The 18,586-nt window shown below is 44.0% G+C and overlaps 1 protein-coding gene across 2 annotated transcripts in view; it reads right to left on the bottom strand.

Annotated features, from left to right (window-relative positions):
- The window catches only part of LOC138259339 (uncharacterized), a 640,620-nt gene that overhangs the window by 353,698 nt on the left and 268,336 nt on the right, over positions 1–18,586 (bottom strand). For both annotated transcript variants that reach the window (XM_069206979.1, XM_069206981.1), the window contains one exon: positions 350–606. In XM_069206979.1, the coding sequence (XP_069063080.1) occupies positions 350–606 (257 nt within the window). The remainder of the gene's footprint in view (positions 1–349; positions 607–18,586) is intronic.

The following is an 18,586-nucleotide window of genomic DNA, read 5'->3' as shown; positions in this document are numbered from 1 at the left end:
TGCAGTCCCCACCTTTTCCATATACCACATTTCACCACAGAATGTCTAGATTGCACTTCCTTTTGAATAGGAATACAGTTCCAAATCCAAGTATGAAATATCAGTCCGAACCTGCTTAAGACTACCCTTCACTCTCAAAGACTGACTGTTACTTTCTAGAAGAGTTTGAAAAGGTAACTAGACTGGTGACCGAACCCAAGCAAAGTCTCATTCGTTTTCCTGTGAACCACCTCGCCAACATCCCTAAGCATATAAACTCTGTCACTTTACAGGTCATGAGGATGAAAGCAGAATTCTGAAGATGTGCATGTACTCCTTACACACATGTGATATGGTACCCCCATCTCACCTGGATGCCACCTTTTGAAGAAACTTGCAGAAATATCGCAGTGTGTGGGCATGGAGGCGGGGCATCAGACATGTGATCAGGGCAGTGATGGGCCCCCTTTCATCTTCTCCTGCTAGCTGCTGGATACGACACAGGGGGTCCTGCAGTTGTGGCGTGATGAGTGGGTCAGGCAGGTCCCTGAGGAACTGTTTCAGGAGTGAGGAAACATCACAGGGCAGAGCGGAGTCCCAGCACATCTCTCCCGCTTCCAGCTTCACCTGAAACAAACGGGAAGCATAAAACTAAAGCCAAAAGATGGAAAGGGCAAGAAATTAACATAGTGGAGTTTGAAAAGAGAAATCTACCAGCTACAAGAAGAAAGGCATAATAAGGAAGTGGAACAACAGTGAAGTAAAAATTGGGGGAAGGAAGTAGGAATTAAGGTGAGCAAAGCTTTGGCTGAAAGAGGAAAGCACAATGTACAGCAGAGAGTGTGAAGTATTGGTTGGTCAACTTGTTTCTTCACACTACTCCTCCAAACCCCACTTGCCCCACCTCCCTAACCTGAAATTATGCCTTGAGAAACTGAGACTTTCAGCCACGCCAACACACACTGCCCTGGAACCTAAGCGTGGAATAACAGTATGTATGTCATCAGGGGAACTACATATCAACGGGTGAAATAAATGTACAATAGTTTTTAGTACACAATAAAACCGATAGTGCCCATTTTGTAACTGTAAACATGCATGTTTACAATGAAAGCAAGAGTATTCATGCGTTACAATTAAATGCCTATTATGGAAATGAGAAATAATTGAGTGAAAGTATAAATTTTAAATGGTCGATGGGACTGCAGTGTAGGAAGGACAGGATGTGTGGCCCCTTATCTGGCTTAAGTAGTAGCCATTTCAGACTTCAACATCGTTTTGTTATTGTCCCATAAAGTAAGAAAACTGTTGCAGACTTTAGTTAAGGGCTGGATTAGTAGCTCAATACAGGCCTTATGCAATGACACTGAAAGACCAAGGAGCTTTGTTTTGAGGTTGAGCATAGCTGCACGCAAGCGGCTTTTTCTGACGTGATGTAATCTCTTCTATGGACTTTCACCACACCCACCTCATGCCCATCCTTTTCACTCTTTTGTAGGCTTGCCTTCGAAAAATCCATTGATGTAATTGGTAAATGCTTTATTTAGGAAGTTGGCTCTGTATATACTATCTCAAAGTAAGAGACAGTGTCCCCAGAGTCCAAGGGTTCCCCTTAGAGGTAAGATAGTAGCAAAATTGGATAATTCTAATGCTCTATTTTGTGGTAGTGTGGTCGAGCAGTAGGCTTATCAGAGGGCTGTGTTAAGCATTTGTTGGACACACACAGGCAATAAATGAGGAACACACACTCAAGGACTTAACTCCAGGACAATAGTTTTTATATAGAAAAATATATTTTCTTAATTTATTTTAGAACCACAAGATTCAGGATTTGAGGTAAGTACATAAAATGCAGGGTACTTCACACAGGTAAGTAAGGAACTTTGATTTAAACCAGTAGTACACACAGTTCAGGTTACAATGGCAATAAGCTACTTTAAAAATGGGCACAGTGCAAAAATCAACAGTTCCTGGGGAGGTAAGTTTGGTTAGGTTTCTCAGGTAAGTAAAGCACTTACACAGTCAATCTCCTGGGCATAGGCAGCCCACTGTTGGGGGTTCAAGGCAACCCCAAAGTCACTGCACCAGCAACACAGGGCCGGTCAGGTGCAGAGGTCAAAGGAGGGCCCAAAATACATAGGCGCCTATGGAGAACAGGGGTGCTCCGGTCCTAGTCTGCTTACAGGTAAGTACCTGCGGCCTCGGCGAGCAGACCAGGGGGGTTTTGTAGAACACCACTGGGGGGACACACACAAGCCCACAAAACACACCCTCATCGGTTTGCTATTGAAAGCAATGGAGGGACCCGGGGGTCACTTAAGCGATGCAGGCAGGGCACAGGGGGACTTCTCGGGTCAGCCACCGACTGGGCTAGGATGAGGGCCACCTGCTGGGCACTCCTGCACTGGAAGGTGGTTCCTCTCTGTCCTGGGGACTGCGGGTGCAGTGCTTAGTCCAGGCGTCGGGTTGCTTGTTACCAGGCAGTCGCGGTCAGGTGGAGCCTCTGGATCCTCTCTGCAGGCATCGCTGTGAGGGGGCAGGGGGATCGACTCAGGTTACCCACATCATCGTAGTCACCTGGGAGTCCTCTGCGCAGTGTTTGTTCTCTTGAACTCGAGAGTGTGAAGTCTCACGCTTCCGGTGGGAAGAGAGTTTTTTGGAGGTTGCTTTAAAGTTGCAAAGTTGTTGCAGTTTTTGAACAGTGCCGCTGTTCTCAGGAGTTTCTTGGCCCTTCGGGTTCAGGGCAGTCCTTTGAGTCCTCAGAGGTTGCTGGTCCCTGTCAGATGCATCGCTGTGCAGGTTCTTTGAGTCTGGAGACAGGCCGGTAGGGCTGGGGCCAAGTCAATTGTCTCTGTTGTCTCTGCGGGGCTTTCTGGTCAGCAGTCCTTGTTGTAGGTTGCAGGAATATGATTATCTGGGTTCAGGGTCACCCCTAAATACTAAATTTAGGGGTGTGTTTAGGTCTTGGGGCAGTAGCTAATGGCTACTGTCCAGGAGAGTGGCTACACCCTCTTTGTGCCTCCTCCCTGAGGGGAGGGGGTCACATCCCTATTCCTATTGGGGAATTCTCCAAACTCAAGATGGAGGCTTTCTAAAGGCAGGGTTCACCTCAGATCAGGGCACCTTAGGGGCTGTCCTGACTGGTAGGTGACTCGTCCTTGTTTTCCTCATTATCTCCTCCAGCCTTGCCGCCAAAAGTGGGGGCAGTGGTCGGAGGGGCAGGCATCTCCACTAGCTGGGATGCCCTGTGGTGCTTTAACAAAAGGCATGAGCCTTTGAGGCTCACCGCCAGATGTTACAGTTCCTGCAGGGGGAAGTGAGAAGCACCTCCACTCAGTACAGGCTTTGTTCCTGGCCAAAGAAACTCACCCCATGTGGCCAGAAACTCATCTGGTTGTGGCAGGCTGGCAGAAACTGGTCAGCTCAGCACTAGGAGTCGGACTGGTATTCAGGGGGCATCTCTAAGATGCCCTCTGGGTGTATTTTACAATAAATCCCACATTGGCATCAGTGTGCATTTATTGTGCTGAGAAGTTTGATACCAATCTTCCCAGATTTCAGTGTAGCCATAATGAACTGTGGAGTTCGTAATTGACAAACTCCCAGACCATATACTCTTTATGGCTACCCTGCACTTACAATGTCTTAAGCTTTTGCTTAGACACTGTAGTGGAATAAGGCTCAAGCACTTATGCCCTCACCTGTGGTATAGTGCACCACGCCTTAGGGCTGTAAGGCCTGCTAGAGGGGTGACTTACCTTATGCCACAGACAGTGAGAGGTAGGCATGGCACCTGAGGGGAGTGCCATGTTGACTTAGTCATTTTCTCCCCACCAGCACACACAAGCTGTGAGGCAATGTGCATGTGCTAAGTGAGGGGTCCACAGGGGGCCTTAAGACATGCTGCAGCCCTCAGAGACCTTCCCTGGCCACAGGGCCCTTGGTACCAGGGGTACCATTTACAAGGGACTTATCTGTGGGCCGGGGCTGTGCCAATTGTGGGAACAAAGGTACAGTTTAGGAAAAAATCACTGGTGCTGGGGCCTGGTTAGTAGGGTTCCAGCACACTTTCAATCATAAATGGCATTAACAAAAGGCAAAACGTCAGGGGGTTACCATGCCTAGAAAGAAAAGCATTTCCTTACACTCTACATTTGTCCCGCCTTGAGATTAGTTTGTTACCGCCATGGGGACTGACCCAGTCATATGGATTAGTGCATGATTGCCCATATACATTAGAGTCGGCGAACTACTTTTTCTCTTTTCTCTCCCCTTCGCAGACCCGCAAGAGTCTCTGCACATATGCTGAGCACACTGGTGAGTGATGTGTCAGACAAAGCAGGACCAGATCACCACAAAAAGAACAAAAACATAAGCATCATCGTTGCGCATTAATGGAGCGACTGGCTGCAGATTGTACTAGACGCAGAAGAGTGGTTTGTCGCACCCACATGACACTTGCTAAAAGAGAGCACGTTTCAAGATTTCATGTGATGACACTGTTGCTAGGGCTACCAAAGGGTAATTCCTTTTATCGTGAAATATCTTCGATTCTCGAACACTGCCACCACTAAAGCATACATACAAAGTACACCATGCAATTTGTTAGATTTTAACCACCACTATAAAAAGGCTTATATTTTTCTTGTTGTACACACGTGCCACTGTTTATGTACGCCGGTAATTAATTTGGGCTCTGTAAATTACTATATGTCAGGGTAATGATGTCCAGTACCGTATTACAAAGAACTACGCTGCCCATCCCAAGATAGCAGATGGGGGAACCACGATTTGCTACTTTTTCCATTTCCTCCTCTAGTGCTTTCGGTGGTTTTGAATGAATGCATCAGTTGCAGTCCGGTACCGGTTGAGCATGCACTTGTGAGGATGGTTCTTTTGGAGAGTGAGCAGGTAAGAGATTATACGAAGGAGAGGAAAAGAAAACAAGGGCACCAACGCAGTAGGGAATGGCAACGCATTGGTAGTGGGAGTTACATTAAAAGAAAAGAATATTCCGTAAAAGTGTTATGGAACAATAGCGAAATGAAACATGCTTACGCCCTTGCACTTGATTGCGTTACCCTGATTGTTAAATATCACTCAAGAGGGGGGGAAGGACATCTGTACTCATTCTCCGTCCAGGACATTAATGTGTTGTGCGAACAGCTTTGCAATAAGACCTTGAAGTATGACGTCACCGCACGCTGTGAGCTTCCTCGGGGAACGACCTTAACCATACATACTCTAATTCCATAGTGTACTGTACTTTTCATTTCTGTCAGGAACACACGAGGCTCCGCTTCGCTGACCGTGAAATACTTAAACCTACTTTGTTGATAGAATGCAATGTGGAGTCATTGCAGTACAAGCAGTCACTTTCAAACTTCACTCATATTTCAGATGATCAGACAGTGTCGACATTTCCAGAAGCACCGACTAATGTGTCTGTATTATGAGCTGCAGATAGAGGAATAAGGTAAGTGGAAGTGTTGTAGCTATATAGGGCCCCTAGAAATATTAACAGGAAAGGACCAAATTATGAGACAGGGTTGACCAATTTATCTGGCAAGAAAAGTCAAATTAGGCATTTACAATGCCAGTAGCTCTAACTCTTGCAAATGTGGGACCTATTGCATTGCAAATGCTTGTTTAACTTTTTAACCACATCCCTTACCTCATCTACTAAGATTAGCCCTCCCAGTAAGTCAAAATTGAATTAATGAATCTGTGGGAAAGGAGCGTTTTAAGGTAGTTATCCAAGAGGACATGAGTTAGGTCTTGGGAGAGTATTATGAGTACTCACACGTTTGAAACAAGTGTGAAGAGCATTGACTATTAATATTGTTCTGTCCAATACCAACGTCATTCACAGTGACATTCATACACTGTTGGGTCAAGATTTTCTCACATTTCTAATCCAGTTATTTCTGGTATGTATACAGCATTTTTTCTAGCTTTATCTTTCAATAAGAATTGTTCTAATTTGCCCTTCGCCTTTCCAAGTTCCCTACAGGTTTGGGAGTAGCAAAGTCCTTTATGTTGAGATTCAGACTGCTATATATGGACTTCGACACATTTTGTTTGTTCTACCAGTTTTTACAAAGTTGGATGTGTGTGAAGTTCATGCTCCCTAAACTACATGGTGTCTTCCCTGCGTCCCAGATCGTACCAACCTTTGTCATTATAGTAGAATTCCATAGTTTCCTTAACTGATGTTTTAAGGCTGTATCCCTAAAGACAATTTCGTTAATAGACCAGTGCTTACACAGAGATTGACTGGTGGAGCTTAATCCAAACATGAATGACTCAGACATGGCCAGACAGCACCTAGGACAAATGTCTGTGGACCTTATCATAGGCCTGCTTACGAGACAGAACTGTACACTAGTAAAGCACCCAGGTGTGTTGGAAAATAATAATGCCTCTCTGTTGTGCTCGCCATATGTCTAATAGATCTAGATCAGCTATGCCCTGCCAGAGAGATTGTGTGACTTTTGGGCACTCTGGTGGGCCGTGAGAATTTGTTTATCCAGGCGTGTAATGCAGTATTGACTTCTACGTGCAGATTGCTAACATGCAATTGTGTTATTGTCAGAAAGATATCTGCATGAAACTGTGCTCTTCCATCACTGGGGTCCTTGATAGGAACAATGTAATAGAAATCCAGCCTACCGTGTGTAGCATCTTCACCAGCCCTGGACTGCTTAGGCAAATAGATTATGTCACACACAGGAGCTGCGGCTGAACATGTCTTTACTCTCCAACATCATTCACACACACCACCACATCATATTACCCATAACCATACCTTGACACCTCCCCTCATATCGTGTGTTTCCTGTTCATAATCCGCACAGAACTACAAGGGTCCTAGTGCGCATAGCATCAATATGCTACACCCGGCTCCCAAGTTCCACTATCTAAACCCTGTTATCTATCTACGTACCATTTCATCGCATTTGTATGCTTGCTCTGTAAGACTGGGCTCCAGGTGGTCTATCCCGTTTCAGCTACAAAGAGTGACTGTAGTGTGTTCTTGTTCTTGTGTTCTGTTCCTTATTAGAATGCTCTTAGCTGATGACCTAAGGAGATTCCACGTTCTCTTACGTGTAGTCTCCTTGTGTCGGTTGAGCCGGAGCTTCTCTCCTCGACAGACCTGTTCCTTTGTACTCCTTTACTTATTAAATATACATAATTATACATTCTCCTGCCTGCGCGCTTCCTTGAAGGACTACTACAATCTGGCGACGAGGGTGGTTTACCTGCTAATTGGTGAACATTCATTGGATTGCTCATTTCGGTTTGCTGATCTGAACCCGTCCTGCCTTGAAGTGCTGATCTTGAACCGACCGTCGAGGGATATTCCCATCTTCGTGGTCAGTGAAGATTTAATTTTTTTTTATGGGACTCGAACACGAGCGCAGCCTCAGACCGTTGCTGTGCACGCGATCTCTGGAACTGCCGTAAGCGTCTCCTAGGGAACTGAGTGCGCTTGCGCATCTTTCAAGGAGTTGTTGGCAGTGCCACAAGCGTCTCCTAGGGAACTTGATGCTTACTCACGTCAAGGTGGTTCCCTGGAAACTGGGCGTCGCCTGGGAATCAGACGCCGGCTCACACTCAAGCGTCTCCTTGGAAATGGAGATGCGGTTGCTGCACCTGCGACAGGAAGCGGTTCTGCACTGGATGTGGACAGTGTAAACACGCGTCACCTTGGCAACAAAGACAAAATTCAGTGGTAGTAACATGTGTACCACAAACCAACACGTGACTTTGATGTATATAAAGGCATTTTATTGAGAACAGGTCCGGGAAGGGGGAGTATTAGTACAAGCCTTCAAGTTTAAAGGAGTACTTCAAGGTAACCTATATATATTGTGTTTCACTTCAGATATGGCGCAAGCAAATTTCACCATTGTCCCTCCACAAGTATTTTGGGCCATGGGTAGCACACCACCCATCAAGTGGTTGGAATGGAAGGATTATTTCTTAAATTATCTAGGCGCCATTGACGTGGATAATAAAATGTCGGCTGAACAGAAAAAAAGGATTTTACTGCACTCGTTGGGCCCTATGGGTTTAAAAACTTATAATAAGATGTCTAAAAACCCTGTAAGCGGTGATATATGTGCCTTTAATGCTGCAATGCTAGACCTTGACAAGTATTTTGCACCAAAAGTCTGTGTTGGGTTTGTTCGATATAAATTTTTCCAAAGGATACAGGAGAAAGGTGAACTGGTGGATGACTACATTGCAGATTTAAAGAAATTTGCTCTTGACTGCAAATTTGGGGCAATTCATGATGAACTTATTAGAGATCAAGTTGTCATGCATTGCAATAATCAATCTATTCAGGAAAGGCTATGGATAAATGGCGATTCTCCACTGGATGAAATTTTGGCTATAGTAAGGAAAGTAGAGATTTCTGAAAGGTGTTTTTCAGAATTTAAATCTACTGAGAAAAATGAGGATGGCGTTTATAAAGTAACAAATCGCAAAGTGGGAAAGAGTTTGCAGAGTGGAGAAAACGAAAAAAATATGCTACAGGTGTGATAAAGATCACCTTGCATATTCCAAATCATGCCCAGCTTTAAAAGTGAGATGCAACAAATGTGGAATTGTGGGACATTTTGCAAAAGTTTGCAAAAACAAAAAGAAAGTGGTCAAATGCATCTATGAGGGAGATGGTGAAATGTCGTTAAAGGTGATATTGAGGAAAAAACAATCGAGCCCAGTGGAACTGCGGAGGATAAGAATTTCATTCTTAACATAACGGAGGTGAATACCAAAGGAAAACCCATATGTGACATGGAAGTTGGAGGGATACCCATTAAGATGTATGCAGACTCAGGCTCACCTTTCACAATTGTTAATGAGGATGTTTGGAACAAATCTTTTGTGGGGAACAGGCAAACAACTAGCCCTACCGGACATTCAGCCGGAAAGTTACACCGGGGAAAACATTGATCTTTTAGGATTTAGATGGCTCGAATTTACGTTCAAAAATAGGAGTGCTAGACGAAAACTATATGTGGCTAAAAAAGGACCATCTGATCTGGGTTGGAAGGATCAGGGACATTTACAAATGATCCTGGACCCAAATTTCAAAGAAAAAGTATTAGTCATAAATGATAAACAATCTTTGGCTTCCAAATTAGAAACAAATTTTCCTAAAGTTTTTGATAAACGTTTGGGAAAACTGTATAGATTCGAACACAAAATTATACTAAAGAAGGAGGCTGTACCTATAATTCATAAAGTCAGGGCGGTGCCGATCATGATAAGGGAAGAAGTTTCAAAGGAACTAGATAAATTGGTGGTAATGGATGTAATAGAACCAATTGAAAGTTTGGAGAGGATTTCACCTGTAGTAATTGCTCGGCGCAGCAACGGAAAAATGTGTGTGTGGACTTAAGATACTTCAATTACAATACACTAATTGATCGTTTTCCCCTACCGAAGATTACGGAAATGGTTTCTAGCCTTGAGGGAGCATGCTGGTTCTCCACCATTGACCTTTCGTCTGCTTATCATCAGGTTCCTTTATCAGAGGATTCAAAAAAACTAACTGCCTTCATCACACCTTTCGGGTGTTTTCAATACAAGAGGATGCCCTTTGGACTTGCGTCTGCTGCAGCAGCTTTTCAGCGGCTTATGCACAAACTATTTGGAAAATCCAAGGGTGTTATGTGCTTCCAGGACGATATATTAATTTTTGGAAAAGACCAGAGTGTGCATGATGAGCGGTTGAAACATGTGTTGGAAATGTTGGGGAACAAAGGGTTAACTGTGGAGTTAAGTGAGTGTAAATTTGCGGAAGGAAGTGTGGAGTATTTGGGACATGAGATAAGTGGTGAGGGTGTAAAAGCAAAGGCATCATTGGTGAATGCTATTGTGGGTGCGTCACCTCCTATGACTAAGGATGAGTTAAGATCATTTTTGGGCATGGCTGAGTTTTGTGCCAAATTTATTCCAAACTTTGCCAGCAAGGTTTATAACTTAAGGTTATTACTTAAAAAAAATTCTCAATTTACTTGGAGTGAAGCATGTGATCAGGAGTTTGAGAACGTCAAAAGAGATTTGAGCAAGGTAGCAAACTTAGAAAGTTTTGACCCCAGGTTAGATACTTTTGTTACCACGGATGCAAGTAACAAAGGGCTAGGAGCTATTTTGTCTCAGAAGGACAGGAAAGGAAAAAATTATACTGTTCGCTTCCAGGTCACTGTCCCCATCTGAGGAGAAATATTCAGTTATCGAGAAGGAAGCCTTAGCCTGTGCTTGGGCTCTAGAGCACTTCCAAGCGATTGTGTGGGGTAAGGACATTACTATTCGGTGCAACCACAAACCCTTAATTAAATTACTTACAAGTGAAGGCAGTGTACTAGCTTCTGCAAAAATATCAAGGTTATCTATGTGCTTAAAGGATTATGCATATCGTATTATGTATGTACCTGGTAAGAACAATGTAATGGCGGATTGTCTATCCAGGTTACCTAATCTGCTAGAAAGGCGTGTTGATGATCCATGGTATAAGTAGAGTGTTGCTCTCGTACAAGATTCGGGTAGCCCTGCACTTAGTAAGGATTGTTGGAGTAAGGAAATGGAGGAGGATACCATTTTACAGTCCATTTTGAAATATGTTTTGGAAGGGTGGCCTAAGAGGGATCAATTGTCTGAACAATGCAAAAGCTTTTGGGAGGTTAGGAACGAGCTTTGTTGTGAGAGATGTTATTTGGAGGGGTGATAGAATTGTTCCCCCATCCGGGATAAGAGAGGCAATTTTAGAATTGTGTCACGAGGGCCATTTTGGCATTATTAGAATTAAATCGGTGGTGAAGGAGTTGTATTGGTGGCCAGGAGTAGACAAATCAGTGGAAAAATGTGTTAGAACTTGTGTGTGCTCTTCCGCTGACAAGAGTTTATATCCCCTAAGACCACCTATGCAACAAACATTCATACCCAAGCAACCATGGGAATACGTTGCAGTGGATCTTTTAGGTCCTGTGGGTAACACTCAAGAATTTGTGGTAGTTCTTATTGATTTATTTTCTAAGTGGCCAGAAATTGGTATATTGGAGAGAGCCGATACCACCAGTGTGTTAGAGTTTTTGGATAGGGTATTTCTATCTGAGGGCATCCCTTCTAAGCTACTGAGTGATAATGGTGTACAATTTATGTCGGAAGCAGCTAAGAAGTATTTTGAGAGAGTGGGGTTGAGCACAAGACTACTTCCTTGTACAATCCTAGTGGCAATTGAGCACTAGAAAGGTTCAGAGTTGTCAAGGGTATCATTCAATTTGCTACGGATGGTGGTGAGGAGTGGCATATTGCTATTTTTAAGGTATTGTGGGCATATAGAATTACTGAGAACGCAACAGTGCTTAGCCCTTTTGTTATTATGAGGGGAAGAAGTCTGAGAAGCAAATACAACCCTGCTTGGTTGGTAAAGACTGGTACCCAGCACTGGTCTATGGAAATGGTAAGGGACAATTTGGAAAAGTCTCTAGAGAAGTCAAAGTCTTATTATGACAAACTTCATCATGTCAAGTCTGTGGAGATTAACATTGGAGACTGGGTAAGGGTTAAGAAACCTTATAAGGTGAGGAAAGGTGAGAGTCAGTACTTTGAACCTGAACGGGTTATAGAGGTTTTGCCTAATGCTGTCAAACTAAGTGATGGTAGAGTTTGGAATCTTAAGCGTATTGTATTGCTTAAGGATGGACAAGAGTCTAGTTGTAGTGAAGATCGCATGAACAACAAGATGTTTGTGAAGGGAAGGACTGAATGATTGGAGGATGAAGTTAAGATTTACAATTCTTCAGGTAAGGATGTACCTTTGGAGATGCTGGATGATCATATTTTGAGTGAAGGAGGTGAGTGGCTCAGGAAGCGGTGGTTCGTGTGAATCGAATCAGGGGCAGAATATTCGGAGATTGGGTTTCAGGAAAGGAAAAGGAAAGTGACAAATCCTGGTTGGTTAAAAGATTTTGTGTTAGGACACATAGCTATATCTTCAAGTGTACATGGTTCATAATTATTTATTTCTATTGAACTTCAATTGTATTTTTTTTATATATATGGTTAAAGGGGTAAAGAGGGAGGATATGTAGTGTGTTCTTGTCTTTGTGTTCTGTTCCTTATTAGAATGCTCTTAGCTGATGACCTAAGGAGATTCCACGTTCTCTTACGTGTAGTCTCCTTGTGTCAGTTGATTCGGAGTTTCTCTCCTCGACGGACCTGTTCTTTTGTACTCCTTTACTTATTAAATATACATAATTATACATTCTCCTGCCTGCGCTCTTCCTTGAAGGACTACTACAGTGACGCAGGTCTCTCAAAGCCCTTGAATTCCTGTGGCAGAGCCTGCCTAAGTTTCTGTATTACAACCTGGATACCTGCTTTAGTAGACTGGGCCTTCATTTTTGGATTAGTAGGCTATGTTCCGGTGGATGGCCATGTCACCTGCAAGGGGGGGGGGGGGGGGGGGGGGGGGGTAAGACATTAAAGGGGACAGCCTCTCCGTGTTCCCTCACTGCCACTAGGATAGTATTATTTCAGTGGCCATGGGGCGAAACAAGCTATCCATGGCCCCACGAGATCTCAGCCCCTAAACCTGGCAGGTGACGTCACGTCCGGCCCTGGGGCTACTTAGATGGGCTCACTATCTTCCTCTTTGTCCCTTGACAGCAGCAGAGGAATTTTAGCCGACGCCGTTGACTTCGAGTAAATACGAGTTCTAGTAGTTTAAGCAGTGTCCTGGGGCTTAGCTATTCATTTTGTGTTTTTTTTGCTTGTTTATACACAGGTCTTGCTGCGGACACTCAGCCACTTCACTTCCTAGGTTTAATTATGCTCTCAGGCACAGTCCTCTACTGGGGAGCGCTCAACTCCAGACCTGCTGTGCGCCTATCTTAGTGGAAAGGTTTCTTTATTCTTGGCTGGTCTCGCCATCTTTAATTTCCACTCGTTCGTGTAAGTGGCCACTTATTTACTCCCTGCTGGGACCGCTCACCTCCCAGGACTCAGGATGCGAGGCCTCAGCCCTAGGGATCAAGGTAGTCACGCTGCCTACAGGCATGAAATTATTTAGGACCACATTTAACGCTACTTTTTAGAAGTATATACAAGTACTTAATTTGTAAATTCTGCTTTAAAAACTATAAATGATTTAAAATGCAAATTCGTAAGTTTGTTCTAAAAAATAAAGCAATATCAACCTCTAGATCAGTTGTTGGATGAAGTCAAACGTGTGTGTGTATATATACATATTTAAATAATACACAATAAACACCTTCTCTTCTTAAATCAATGCCAAGCATTGATATCGTGATAAAACATACGTACTGGGATAATTCGTGACCCCATAAACACTAGCGTTCTAATATACCCTTAGTCTAGGATCCTGTAATTTCTAATTGCAGAAATTGAGCAGCTCGAAACATAACGGAGGCGGGGGTGATGGGTGAGGGCTTGGGTTTTCCAAGGTAGTTTCCTTTAGTAAGTTGGAAACGACCACAAACATACATTAGTGGGTATTTCGAAAATCCTCTGACTTTTTGAAAATAGTCAGGGGAAAAAAAAAACTGTAGACAATGGCTTAAACATCCACCCCTCCCCCAGTAACAGTTCACCCCTAGATTTGATAGGAGTGGTAAATAGGGGCGTAGCTTCAGGGGTGTGTTTGGGGTGTTACACCCCCTAATGAATGTATTTTGTGATAAATAATAGTGTGCAGGTGCTTCCAGTCGGGTATAGTGCGGTGTCTGTCGGATTTCACCAGGAATGTGTACACAGACAAAAACGCGCACACACAGTCCCCTCTTCTCTGGAAAGCCTTCAAAATGTTGGTTATTTCACAAAATATTGCACTTTCTCTCACTTTGTACACCCGACAATCCACATTCCTTTCTCTTTCCACTGCCTGTTAAGCCCCCCTCGTGCGTCTTGCTTGTCCTATTACGTATTTTAACATCATGTGTCAGCGCGTTTGTCGGGAAACCTGAAGCTGCTCCACAAGGGAAAATGAAATTTTAGGATTAGTTTTGGAAACCTGTGCCTCGGGCATAGAGTACTTTGAGACATTTTACGCAAAGATGTAAATTGTCACCCTTGGTTTTACTTTTTTGTTGTAGAATACGCCCACTGTTACTTGCGAACCTGCTGAAATCCTTTAACAATTTTAACAATTACTGAAAACTGCAACTTGGATTACAGTGCAAACTTCCTGCCTCTTCTACGGACTTTAACAATAATCCTGAGAGAATTTACCACGTAGGCTCAAATGCATACTTCAAGGTGTGCTTACGCAGTATTTATACTCCAAGCCAGTTCAGTGCCGGCATGCAATTCTCAACTCCGGCACTTCTGACAGTCCACAACATGGTGGCGCTGCTTGTCTACTTTTAAGACGAGCCCAACACTGTTTAATAACGCAATATACATTAACAAAAAACACAGCTTCCTGTCTCCCGATCCCTTCTTATAGCTTTGGGTGACCTGGATTAGTCCAAATAGTCACAATGTGTCATGGTTGATAGTTGTGTTGGTACTGGTATAGGCAATGGGTAGTGCAAACTGGAGTGGCCTACTCTTAAGGAGCCTGGCACCTTTTTTTTTTTATTTTTTTTATTTGTAAAATAAATAAATTAGTGCCAGGGCCAATGTCTATGACTATTCCAGGTCCCCAAGGCTGTAAACAAATGGCTTGGGTAGCAGGCATTAGCCATTTTTAATGTATGTTAAACAACTGCTGTTGTCCTAATCTTTAAATTAGATAGACATCGCCACCACGTGGCAGACTGTCATAAGTGCGGTGTTGACAATCAAGTGGCGTTGTCAAGCACCTGAAACCACCACCTCAAATTAAGCACCAACCACAACAGAATCAACCTTATTGCAGTGAAAGGACATTGGAAGAAGCCGTTTGTACAACACACCTACACTGGAAATGACCATTAAACTCACATTGGGCACAACCCTTACATCAGTATTTCCCAGTGGAATCTGCACCCAGATCCCATACCCTGCACTAGAATCAGTGGTTTTTTTTTTTTTTGGTACCAGAAGGGCAGGCTCTCTATTACAGTGACAGCACAAGGGTTACTCGCTAAAGTTGAATCAAAATACAGTTTTTTAAGATAAACACCAACTAACTCCATACCTTAACGAGGCAACACCAAACAAAATGCAATCAGTGACAGATGAAATTGGAAAAATAGAGTTATACTAACACCTTTGCGACAATGATCTATTATTATACACCACTTTGTTTCAGGTTTAATGAAGAAATGCATTTGACTCCAATGGTGCGGCGAGGTTCATTTATGTAATATTCATATTCTGTGCAAGGGTTTTCTAATGCCTCTGCTATCCCAGGCTTCAGCCATATATGTGCACACTCCTTACTGTACCCAAAAATTGGAAAGACGTGCCTCTTCATTAACAAGCATACCGTTTCCTTTCTGTCCTATCTGCCTACCATCTTCGTGTAAGCGATAAGAGCATTTCTAAGAATGAGCCGATTACAACTACAGTTCAGTTTCTTTTGCAGAGCAAAATTCGTTTTTCCTCACAATGGTTCAAGGCCACCCGATTCCTTCACTTTACCATCCTACCCACATCTCTCTGTAGATGATCACTCTTATTTGAACTGTGATCACATCACCAAGCTGGCACCAGCTACCACAGTAACATGCTGCAGCTTCCAAAGCCACGTATTTTGTTGAGAATTTGCATGGTCACAGGAAATAGAGTTATTCTAACCACTACATAAACTGTTTGATCACTTACGTTTTTATCCTTGTATACATTTCTAGGCATAGTACTTGAACATCGATAAAGCCAAGAGGTCCGTCATCTCAAATGTAAGTTCTTAATTGATTGGCAAGTGTAGATGGTTGCTTGGTTGGGCTGGAAGCAGCCTGCCCTGGAGAACTGTGGCAGTGCCCCAGCCAGGCAGAACCCACAACTTCCGTCAGGGTTGGGTGATTACAACCACTGTATAACCTGCGCCCACCCTTGGGTAGCTTGGTACTGAGCAGTTAGGTTTATCACAGAGGCACTGTGTAAAGCATTGGCAAAGCACTCCCACAATAAATACAATGAGCGTCACAAAAGACTTTGCATGTGTGGTATGTAAATAAAGATTGTATTCAACACACACATTAACACAATAAGAATATTGTGAACTTCTTGGCGTATATCACACTCAGAAATATTACTAGTAGTACTAGGCCCAAACCCAGGTTCAAATGATGACAGCAGTATACACAGTAGGGACAGATCTTACATTCCCTGGCCTCCCACCCCTACCCCAGCACCCTTATGGGGAGTGTAATGTTGTCAACCCTAGGCCCACCCTGGCAATTATTATAATGCAATACCACACAGTTTAGGGTGCAGCCAGATCACAACAATATCAGAAATCTGTACACAGAATGATCCTTAGGCAGCATTGTGGAAAAACACCACAAGGGTAAAACCAATGTCCAACATAGTATTCTGTTGGCAAGAAATCAACATGTAAAGCAACACTGCTGGCCAATTTAATAGCTAATAGGCTGTTGCGTAGGCTCTCATTATCCTAATGAGACTACTGGATTCGGGCGAGAGAAACACTTGTACTGTGGGGGACTGAATCTGAACCCACTACAGGCGACACCTGTCAGCCTAATCAGGGTTTTGTTCCGCCTAACTAGCAGTGCCTCATCTCCACCCTAGAGCAGGGATGATTGGGCAACCAAGCGCATGACACAATTGACTCCTCTGGGAAATCGCGGTCACTCAGATCTCATCCGTTTCTCTCAGTTACATTAGTCTCTCATATGCAAGGACAATCAGAGGCAGAGTATAGTTCAATAAGGTTTTATTGAAGTAACTGCATCTTAGATAATAAAGCATGGATTTAAATAACTAGGACGATGAAGCATGACAGGATTAAAATTGTGACAAGGAGAGTGAAACATAAAAATAACGCTATCATATTGTCACTAAGATCGTTAAACATAGTTCCTACCTAGGCTATGTTAGAGCACAGCATGTTAAGCTCTAATTCTGCCATTCAGGTTCCCCTGAGAAGACATCATCCCTCATACCTGAGCAAGAGGCCTGTAGTCTACAAAAGCAGCTGCAGCGAAGCACTCTGCAATCAGCATACAGTCGTGGTCATCGGGCTGAAATCTCCCTCTAACGTACATGGGTCAAAGTGGTGTTTTTATAATAAAACAGTTGATGTTCTAAGAAAGGATCCCCACGTAAGAGTGTGTATGTTTCTGTCAACATTAGAGACAAAGCTTACCACTTTTGCCAGCAACCTATCTTACTGCAGCCTTGAGGAGAAAAGCACAGAGTGAAAGAGATGTTTTGTTTAAGAATGCAGTGCTGGCCTAGGCAAAGAACGGCTAGATAGAGAAAATAAAACAAGATCGCAAATGTGGCTTTTGTTAAAATAGTAAAAACAAAGCTGCTAAAGTAACATGTATGACGCTATAACTAAAATGGCTATACAACAAGGCGGTACTCAGGCAGTCACTACCACACTTTCAGCACAGATATGCAGTGCCCCAGATATCGGGCAGGTTCGTATGGAACACTTGCGTGCACACACACGTGCTAGCTGGCAGGTCAACTGAAAGCACAATGCAGACCCCGTGGCCCAAGCTCTCCTCCACCTCACTCCGAATACCTCACCCATCAGTTGGAGAGAAATCACCCCCGCCCCTTTAGAATAGGCCGATCAAGATCGAAGTCACACGTAGAATCCCAGGGGAGAGGGTGGGGGGTAAGTAGCAGGACTGATGAGGAGACTGTTGGCTAATGGGGTGTTTGGCCACCACTTGGGAGGTTCACCCCCAGAATTCAGAGCAGAAGTGGCTTAGGGAAATAGTTCGTTCAACCTGCAAATTCTGTAATGTGCCTTCCCACACCAGACCCATTTTGCAAAGCACCGGAGGACATGGGGTTCCTCTCAACACCCAGGCCCAGTATGGGCAGTACTACCTAGCAACACAAAAGCATCGGGCCAGATGAAGATAGGGAAGGTGGTCTGTTGCAAGTAGTGCTCAGAAGGAACTACAAATGAAGGGGAATGTAGCAGGGGAGGCTCATGGAAGAGCGCACCGCGTCCGGTACATGTCTATCAGAGTCGTACACAGGCAATCCAGGAAATCCAGGCACAGCGCCTGGTTAGTGTTGATCCAGGTCACACCAGACAGTTCTGGTCACACACAACAAAGAGTTATACACTGGTGCATGTTGATACGGGTCACACCAGACAGTTCCTGTCGCACGCACAGGGGTAAGTCCAGCAGTGCTACATGAGGAAGAATAAGGCAGTAACAGGTGTGCCCTCACCTCAGAGGGTCACCCCCTGTGAAACAGACACCGCATGCAATGAATGTGCAGTCGGCATATTGCACGAGAGAGATGCAGCACGTGCAACGAAGCAGGCGATGTGGGGTCCCGCAATCGGTGATTCTGCTCACCACCAACAAGACACTTGTGTTGAGGCCCCACAATGCAGGTGCCACACCCCTTAGATGCATGCAATGCTCTAGGTAATCCGGTCTCTAGGCACAGTTCTTAGTTTGACACTCATGCTGCACTACCAGTT

Source organism: Pleurodeles waltl, chromosome 9, assembly GCF_031143425.1.
Source record: "Pleurodeles waltl isolate 20211129_DDA chromosome 9, aPleWal1.hap1.20221129, whole genome shotgun sequence".
Taxonomy (NCBI): Eukaryota; Metazoa; Chordata; class Amphibia; order Caudata; family Salamandridae; genus Pleurodeles; species Pleurodeles waltl.
The sequence above is the reverse complement of the archived record's forward strand: the minus strand, read 5'-3'. Positions and strand labels throughout refer to the sequence as shown.